Genomic DNA, 10308 nt, shown 5'->3' with positions numbered 1-10308 from the left:
AAAATATTAGCGACTTTACCTGCAGCGGCTCTACACGCCTCAGTGAGTGCCTTCAACTCTGCCTCCTGCGCCGACATGTGAGGAGAGAGTGGTTCCGCTCGGATTACCTCATGTGAGGATACTACTGCATATCCAGTGTAGAATCGTCCATCCTGGTGGTATCTGGGGCCATCTACAAAAAAGAAACTCAAAGTCTGCATTAGGAACAGGTTTTTCATGAATGTGTGCAAACCCGACTGTCTCCTGACTCATCAGTTCTATGCAGACATGTTCATGCGTCATGTCAAAGTATCCTTCCTCACTTGCTAATACGGTCACCAATTTCCCCTTTTCTGAATCCACAGGCAGGAGGGTGGCTGGATTCAGAACGTTACATCTTTTGAGGAGTGACATACTCAGGAATTAGTAGAGCACACTCAAGTCGGAGCTGTCTGGCCATAGACAGATGTTTTGGTTGAACTTGTAGGAGTATGGCATGGATGTCATGTGTGATCTCACGTGCCTTCCCTATTACGTCGCCACTTTTTTCCTTGTGCTCCAGCATACATGACAGGTTGTCTTATTGTCCTTGTTTGCTCAATTTCTTTAGCTACCTTAAGGAGGTCTTTCGGATCTACATGTCTCCATTCAGGTCTGGCTGTCTGTACTGCGTCTCGTAAGTCTTTGTTCATACCGTCAATGAATGCATTCACCAGTATTCTAACATCAAGTGGGTTTATGCAAATGTACCCCATGTCTGCCCATTTCAGCTGTAACCGTCCAAAGTACATCTCTACTCTCTCTCCTCTTTGCTGTGTCACATTAGTCAGGAGTACGGACTGCTCTGAGTGTTCCACTGCAGCCCATTGTCTTAGTGACTCACAGTACGTCTCCCCAGATCGTGCAGATTTATCATCCATGCCCCAAGCCTGATCCTTTGTCACATCTGTGTGTCTTAATTATATGTCCTAGTGCGTCACCTGCCTTTAAACTCACCAACCTCTCTAGGTCTGCCCAGGTACACTTATATGTCTGCTGTACTTCCTTTATGTGTCTGTAAAACGGGAATGGTTGGTCTTCAGGGTCAGGCAGCTGCTTCAGAAAAGCTAGCTGGTCAGAGGGGCTCCAGGGATAATACACCTGTATCTTTCTTATTCTAGTCACACTTCTAGGTCCTGATGGGGTTGGTCGTCTGATGTCTACTGTCAGCTTACTCCTCAAGGGCCAATGTCCCCACTACCCACTATCCACACTATTATGTCAGCTTCTTATGATCTTGTCTGGATAGGATTTAGTGCAATTCGCTTAGGTCAGTAGCACAGGTCACACAAGTAGCTATTCAGTCTGGGTTTGTCTGAGTCTGACCACAGTGTTTACAAGTCCATCTGTTTTGTCTGGGTCTCTGGTTACACTTTGTCAATCAAACATTCATAATACACCTTCCATACTGCTGCACATTCTCAAGCATCATTTATTCACTTGCTATTTTCTTCCCTTGTCTGTGCCTTTTTGTACATCCAAACATTCACACTCTGGTATTTTTGCCTTTTTCAATATTTGTCCCACTTGTTTTACTGCTTCCTTCCTTCTCTGTCTTTTGTAATTTGACACAATTTGCTATACAAATCAATCACACAACTAGAAGCAGGTTCAAACACATTAATGACCAAGCAATCACTTACAATGACCAAACAATCACTTACAATTCCCTTCTAAATTAGGCACCATATCTTACTTTTAACTTCCAGTCTTCAATTAAGTACTGTTGCTTTAAAATGCACAAATCTTTCAGCGCGTTCCTTACGGATAGAATTACAGAGAATTTTGAGCACAGCTCACACTCAGCAGAGATAAGAGCGAAGGGAGAAGAAAAACTGCGCAGCGCCATCCTTCACCCCTCCCATCAGAATGCAGCGTCGTCCTTCACAGAATTCTGTAGTTCTTTAGACTTATCAAAATCAATTTCTACAAAGAAACTCAAAATCACGGGATTTCACTGTAAGGGCAGATAACTGTATAATGAGATTAACCATGCCTTGCCCTTTTTCTGGCCAAATGCATTCAGGAAACTTTACAATGTAATGCCACATATAACACGAACTATATCATTACTCAATTCATTCAGTCTCAGATGTAGATTTGAAATATCTATAACGCATCTGTCCGGGATTCCACCACAACTAGAAAGGTCACAAATCTCTTGACACAAAAATGATGTGTGATGATTCATTCATACGTGCTCATTCACTGATTTTTTTTTTTTTTTTTTTTTTATATTCAATTACTCATCTCTCATCTTATTCAGAGGTTCTCATAGACATATATACGAGGATTCACACAGCCTGCCTATCTTGCACTTTGGATTTGATTAATACTTTTTCCAGGTTCTTTGCTGCACTACTTCCATATCTATCCTCAATTATATCACATAACCGATTTCCTTCTTCAGGTGTCTTTCCCTGACTGTTCCCCATCTTTCTATCCTGTTTCTCTTGTTTCTTCCTGTTAGTCCCCTGCCTTAGGTGGTGTATTGGGTAAGCTCAAGACTAAGCTCTACTATACCTCGTTACCTTCTTCCTAAGGTGCCAACAGGTTAAACGGGGTGTCTGTTCCTCCTTGTACTACGTGTTTCGTGTACTTATATGCTAGGTAGCATCCGAACAGAAACACTCCCACAACACACAGGATTGTAAACAAAGTATCCATTTATCGGGGTTCTTCAGTCATATCCTGTCACAGGCTCATTTCACGGTCCTGTGCTCATTCGGTCACACTCTTATCTGTCACAAGGTTTATTCGTAAAGGGTGTTGATTAAAGCTTAGGCGGTGACCTCCCCGGAAGGACGCTGTCACATGACCCAGTTAGGCAATATCACCACTCTTTGAACGAATACCTACTGTGCAGCTTATTTGTCTACCTTTCACAGTCTTTTAAATCAAGGCAGTCACTCAACAACCACCTCTATTCCTAGTGCAGAACCGTCTATTGTGAAAAACTTGTCCGTCCGGGCTGCGCAGTATGAACTGTTCACCCAGTCTTATATTCCGTAATGTCAGACCTCTCCCATTTTGATTTGCATCAGCTCTTTTTCTAAAAATAGCTGTGCACACACAGAACCTACAGTAACCTCTCATTCGAGCAGAAATTACATATGCGTGTCACACCCGATTTCCTCAGAGTTCTTATATGGACCTGATCTTACGGCCCCCTCCTCTACTAGATTCCCCTTGATACGGACCTTAGTTATAATGATAGATTATGAAGAGCAGAGAAGAGAAAAATTGATCTCTTACCTGGCCAGGTGTTTAGGTCTGCTGTTCACAATTTCATCAGTAACAGGAGTGGTCTGTAGATCGGGTAGTCTTGGAGAGGTGCCTATATCAGGTCCCTGTTTCGGGCGCCAGGAAACTGTCGGGATCCCTCAGATATCTCTTTCATCTGAAGGACCGATGTTCTTCGGTGTAAGGCACCATATGTCTCTAATTGATTGCTCCGTCGAGAAGAATAACACAGACAAAAGCTGTATGATACGACTCGGGATGCCTGCCAAGACGCCTCTGGCTTATCAGTTAGGCTTCCATCTTTTATAGCAAAGAATTTAGACATTTACAGTCATGCGCAGTATAAAATGATTTCACAACTTGTTTTCTACAAAGAAAGTCATATAGGCTAAAAAACAGGAGTATTTGACCTTGGTTCACAAGGGAGATGTCTGAGACATCTCCTCGAAGAAAAGATAAAGTTTTCAACAAGAAAATGCAACATAGACAGAACTCAATTTAACTCCTTCAGTTCCTATCATCACCAAGAGGCTCCATGATTATATAAAAGTACGAGGCTGCTGGCTGAGCTCATCCACACCGGCCATAGACCTGCTTGGTGACTTGTAATAGTCTCATAATTTACTCAGATGCCTTATTAGTTTTTCTTCAAGCAGCAGCTCTGCATTGTGAGGTTTTCTGTAAAGTGTGACTGCCACTTCCAGAAGTGTAGGGGTTAATGTGACTTCAGAATCTCTGCCCTTTCTCCTTCCCGGAATGAAGGAACTTTTATCTTTCGGTTTCTGCTCTTTCCCACTACAATGGCGTCTGCGGAGCTGAGGGACGAGCTGAACTGCTCCATCTGCCTGAGCCTCTATACAGATCCCGTATCCCTGAGATGTGGACACAACTTCTGCCGCTCGTGTATTGTGAGTGTGCTGGATGCCCAGGAGGTGGCTGGAGGGTATTCCTGTCCTGACTGCAGAGCAGAATATCCGGAGCGTCCGGCCCTGGAGAAGAACCGAAAGCTGGAGAACATAGTGGAGCATTTCTCATCTACTCAGCCTGATATGGAGGAGACCAGGATCTTCTGTACTTACTGTACAAAGTCTCCTGTCCCGGCTGTAAGGACATGTCTGCAGTGTGAGACCTCCATGTGTGAGGAACATCTCACAGCCCACAATAAGTCAGTGAATCACAATCTCATTGAACCTACAGTGTCATTTATGGATCGAAAATGCTCCGCACACAATGAGAGCCTGAAATATTACTGTCCTGTAGACGCCGCCTGTATCTGTGTGTCCTGCTGGGTGGCCGGAGCCCATAAGGCACATGAAGTTGAGCCACTGGATGTCGCCTCTGAGAAGGCAAAGAAAAAACTGAGGCCTGTTATGGAGAAACTAAAGTACAAGAGAGAAGAAGCTCAAAAAAGAGTCCAGAATCTGAAGTATCATGGGACAAAACAGGGAAACAAATCAGCCGGACTTAGTGACAGAGTCGCTCTCCTGTTTACTGATCTCAGGAAGAAGCTGGATGATCTAGAAAAGAGAATCCAGGGAGAGATTTCAAGACAGAAGGATCAGGTCTTACATTCAGTCTCTGACCTGGTAGAACAGGTGGAGCTTCAAGTGGTCAAACTGACCAAGGACATGAATCATCTTGAAGGACTATGTAATCTCACTGATCCACTGACCTTTCTACAAGACGTAAAGGCCGGTGACATCAGTGACGGGAGCTGTGAGGTCATCGGTGATGTAAGAGATGCTCCGTGTGTGGATGAAGGCCTAGTCTCACAGATATTACACAGAGGGCTGGGGAACTTTGCTGATGATCTGATTGATATGAGGATGAAGAGACAGTTCTCAGTGATGGAGAAATCAGACATATTACTGGATGTAGACACAGCCCATAATAACATTATTATATCTCAGGATCTCAGATCTGCTTCTTATTCCGCTGCATCACAGAACAGACCCGATGGGCCCAAGAGGTTCAGATCCCAACAGGTGTTAAGTTCCCGCAGCTTCTCCTCCGGGAGACATTACTGGGAGGTGGACGTGAGTCAGGCCGAAAGATGGAATATTGGAGTGGCCGGGGAAAGTCTAAAGAGGAAGGTGAGCGAGAAGAAATCTTATATTGGCTTCAACGAGAAATCCTGGACTGTAATTACTGCGCAAAATCTCTTTGCAAGTCATAACAATATTCATAAAAAGCTAGCGTCAGATTCTCCTGTGCGGGTTGTGGGGATCTATCTGAACTATGAGGCCGGGCGTCTGTCCTTCTATCAGGTGTGTGACCCCATCAGACACTTACACACCTTCACCGCCTCCTTCTCCGAGCCGCTCTATGCCGCTTTCTGTCTATATAGTAATTGCGTGATCAGAATCATAAAATAATTACAACAAAATGCTGACAGTAAAGCATAAAGTGTTTAATCATTTTAATCTCTGTGTATGTATTGCATCCTACCTAACTTTATTGTCTATACTACCTGGACGACACAGGATTTATTGTCTGTTGTCATGGAGATGTTTAGCTTTGCATATGAGCTGTATACAAAAAAAAGGATTTTTTTAAATCAAGTTTTTTTCACAAATGTTGCTGTGAAGGTGGAAATAGGCTTTAACCCTTTCGCTCTAGATCCTGATTTCACCTTCGTGACCAGGACGATTTTTTTCAATTCTTACCAGTGTCCCTTTATGAAGTAATAACTCTAGAACGATTCAACATATGCCAGTGATTCTGAGATTACTTTTTTTGTGTGTGACATATTGTACTTCACGATAGTGGTTACATTTCTTCGATATGACTTGTGTTTATTTATGAAAATATCAGATATTTGGCAAAAATTTTGAAAATTTCAAACTTTTAATTTTTATGCCCTTGAACCCGAGCGTTATGTAACACAAAATAGTTAATAGATAACTTTTCCAACATGTCTACTTTACATCAGCACAATTTTTGAAATATACCATATATATTTTTTTATTAGGACTTTAGAAGGATTAAAAGTTAATCAGCAAATTCCAACAAAATTTTCAAAATCATTTTCTTAGGGACCACATCACATTTGAAGTGACTTTGAGGGGTGTATATGACAGAAAATACTCAAAATTGACACCATTCTAAAAACTGCACCCTTCAAACTGTTCAAAACCACATTCAAAAAGTGTATTAACTTTTCAGGTGCATGATAGTGGGTCGTCCTCGCTTCACCTAGGGCTGTGGGGTATTCGGTACCGGGCCGGTGTCAGGGGGATGATGTGTCACAGCAGCGGCGACCCGGTCCATGGCCCTGGGCCCCAATATCAATGGCGGTGGTGTTTGGTTGTAATATAAAGTTCGTGATGCCACCCGTGGTATTTGGAAAGTAAGATGGTAAGCCAACGCTGCGTGCAGATCCACTGGGACTGATGGTGTGATGCAGCTAAGATGGTGTAGCTCCCCACAGGTGGAGCTGTAGTCCCAGGGCAGTGTATAGGTCCGATGGAGGAGTAGGGGCACATAATGGTGTAGATGTTGATACCCCCAATGTAGCGGTGCTGATGCGGGAATGAATGGAGGACACCAGGGCTTGCAGTTTCAAAGCTTTAGGCTAAGTTCACATGTAGCGGAACTCTCACGGAAATTACCGCGAGAGTTCCGGAATTCCATTCCGCGGGAAAATCGCATTTTAAATTCCCGCAATTTTCCCGCGGAAACACTAGCATTTTGCAAGCGATCTGTAGCATCGCTTGGAGAACTGATTGACAGGTTGGTCACACTCGTCAAACATAGTGTTTGACAAGTGTGACCAACTTTTTACTACTGAGGCTGCCTATGCAGCATCAGTAGTAAAAGATAAAATGTAAAAAAATAATAAAAAAAAATAAAAAATGGTGTTATTCTTACCTTCTGATGTCCCACGCAGCCTTCCTGCCTCTCTCCACGCTCTCGTTCCCAGTAATCCTTTGCGAAAATGCCCGCGATGACGTACGTTCTCGCGGGATCGCGACGTCTCGCGGTCATTCGCGATGACGTCGCGCGAATGACCGCGATACTTCGCCATCCCGCGAGACCGTACGTCATCGCGGGCATTTTCGCAAAGGATTACTGGAAACGAGAGCATGGAGAGAGGCGGGAAGGCTGCGCGGGACGTCGGAAGGTAAGAATAACACCATTTTTTATCTTAAATTCTATTTTTTACAGGGATATGGTACCCAAAGCCCGGAGGACAGTCTCCTCTCCTCCGGACCGTGGGTACCGTCCGCAATTGTTCTGCTTACTTTTCGCATGGTGTGCACAGCCACATGCGGGAAGTAAGCGGAACAATGCATTCCTATGGGTGCGGGATCACCGCGATTCCGCAAAATTAATGAGCATGCTGCGTTTTTTACCGCAAAGCGATTCCGGGACAGAGGCCCAGCCAACCTCCAGGCAAGATAGAGCTCTCCCCGCCAGCACCCCTCCAACATGTGTCTTTGCTGAACAACTCCTCTATAGCGCCTATTGGTGTGAAGAGCTCCAGCACCGTGGTTCTCTGAAGTTCCTCCTGTCAGATGTTCCTAACAACTCTCTCACTTGTATGACAGACAGCTGTAGCCTGCTTCGGGGACTCCCTTCTCCTGAGATCCGGCTCTCTATCTGTTTCGCTGTTGTGTCCCAAGTCTCAGATGGGAGTAGTGCATTTACAGCCAACTACTCCACAGGTGTCTGCTGCAGAACCATAAGTGTCCATATAACCTCGGGGACCGGGCCCCGGCCGTGCGCTGAGAACCTATAGGCAGGGTTCCTATCCAACCCACTCCTCCTCTCTGTTCTTCTTCCACTTCGTTCCGTACTTGTCTCTCTCTCTTATGGAAATGCAGGTTACAGTTCTACGTCTCTCTCTTTCCCGTGCCAGCTGGCTCAGGTCACTGAGGCAGCTGCACATTCTTTCTTTCTTTCTTCCAGGGACCCTCACTCCTGTCTCAGTGGCTTCCGTCCCGACCTTCTCTCAGCCTGTCCTCCTCTCTGGGAGACTGACCTTCTCTCTCTGACAGCCCCCTAAGGGACTGAACTCTAATTCTATCTTTCCCATTCTTTTTATACTAACTCCAACCACCTCCCAGCACATCTCGTGTTACGAAGCAGGGTTCCACGAAGGATGCTCTGCTACCCCCAGCCTGAAGCTGCTAGGTGTCCCTGTTGAACTATCCTGTGTGTGGGATGCAGGTGTTGGAGTGTGGCAGGGAGTTCCCACCTTACCTGGATGGTGGGGCACTACACCTTAGGAGAAGGTGCAGTACCTCTGTGGCGGCTGAGCCTCAGGGGCGCCACACTAGGAGCTAAAGAAATGTGGAAGGAAAAAAAATTAAGTTTTACTTTTTCCCTTAAAAATGTTACTTTAACCCCAAATTTTGCATTTTCACAAGGGTAAGAGGAGAAAATGCACCATAAATTTTTTTTGTGTAATTTTTCCTGAGTACGCCGATGCCCCATATACGGTAGAAAACTACTGTTTGGGTGCACGGCACGGCTCTGAAGAGGACCGCCATTTGATTTTTGTAATGCAATATTGACTGGAACCAACAGCGGACGAAATGTTTCGTTTGGAGAGCCCTGATGTGCCTAAACAGTGGAAATCCCCCACAAGTGACCCCATTTTGGAAACTAGACCCCTCAAGGAATTTATCTAGATGTGTGGTGAGAACATTGAAGCCTCAAGGGCTTCACAGAAGTTTATAACGCTGAGCCGTGGAAATAAAAAAATCACGTTTTCCCAACAAAAATGTTGTTTTAGGCCCAATTTTTTTATTTTCACAAGATTAACGGGAGAAAATGGCCCACAAAATGTGTTGTGCAATTTCTCTTGAGTACGCCGATACCCAATATGAGGGGGAAAATTACTGTTTGGGCGAACAACAGGGTTCGGAAAGGAAGTAGTGGCCATGTAACCAACCCAGTAAATCGATGAAACCACCATGACGGAGATGAAGGGAATGTTAATAACTGCAGTCCTTTCATCGCGGGAAGGAGAGGTTTATTTCTCTAATGAAATTAATGGGGATCCAGGCAAATATCTAAGTGGAGAAAATTTATATCCCAAAACCATACATTTGTATTTGGCAAGTATCACAGACACCTATTAATGCAGCGGAGATGGGAAAGTTTGAGGAAATTTTACATATGTACATTCCTGATTGTGGGTTTATAATGTCACACAATCCATGACAAGGACTCGTTTGAGTATCCGTTCCAAGATTACCTCAAGACTGACCGCTGTAGAATCTGCAGAGTTTTAGGGGCCAGTTAATATTAATTAACAAGAGATACTGGATCTTTAAAAGTGGATTTATTACAAATAGGATATTTACAATAACATACATAACGGAAACCTAAAGGACAAGGGCACAATGAAAGGGAAAACCTAATAGGAGAGGGTGATGGAGATGGGAAGTTGGAAGATGCCTAACTAGCTTGGTGTGCTACCTTTATATACAGCTCTGGCAAAAATTAAGAGACCACCACATCAAATCCCTGTCATGGGCAGCCCATTCTCCAGACCTGAACCCCATTAAAAACCTCTGGAATGTAATCAAGAGGATGAGGGATACTCACAAGCCATCACACAAAGAAGAACTGATTACAATTTTGCACCACAAGCAGTGTGAAAGACTGGTGGGAAGCATGAAAGCTGGGATTAACAATCATGGTTATTCCACAAAATATTGATTTCTGAACTCTTCCTAAGTTAAAACATTGGTATTGTTGTTTCTAAATGATTATGAACTTGTTTTTACATTTTACTCAATAATAAACCTATAAAGAGAAAAATCAGACAAACTGAACATGGTCTCTTAATTTTTGCAAGAGCTGTATATATATATATGGGTCGCCCTCACACCCATGGCTGTGGGGTACTTGGTACCGGGCCCGACGGGCTCCAATGGGAGATGTCACGGCAGCTGGGACCCGGCCCGTGGCCCTGGGCGCCCATTGTAAAAGGGGTTGTTTCAGTGTGCTTATGGTGATGAAAGTTTATAAGTGATTCGTGACGCCACCTTTGGTGTTCGGCAATAGACATGTAAGCCGACGCTGCAGACAGAT

General features: G+C 44.3%; 1 protein-coding gene across 1 annotated transcript; it reads left to right on the top strand.

The window, feature by feature from the left end:
- The first annotated feature begins 3891 nt into the window (after positions 1–3891).
- On the top strand, positions 3892–5684 carry LOC141069204 (E3 ubiquitin-protein ligase TRIM11-like). Its single transcript, XM_073558629.1, has one exon. It carries the CDS (start codon positions 4062–4064, stop codon positions 5634–5636), a length of 1575 nt encoding a protein of 524 aa, XP_073414730.1. The 5' UTR covers positions 3892–4061; the 3' UTR covers positions 5637–5684.
- The last annotated feature ends 4624 nt before the right edge of the window (positions 5685–10308 follow it).

Source organism: Dendrobates tinctorius, unplaced genomic scaffold, assembly GCF_039654945.1.
Source record: "Dendrobates tinctorius isolate UK_male_01 unplaced genomic scaffold, ASM3965494v1 ptg000257l, whole genome shotgun sequence".
NCBI classification, from domain to species: Eukaryota; Metazoa; Chordata; class Amphibia; order Anura; family Dendrobatidae; genus Dendrobates; species Dendrobates tinctorius.
This window is presented reverse-complemented; position numbering and strand designations above follow the sequence as displayed.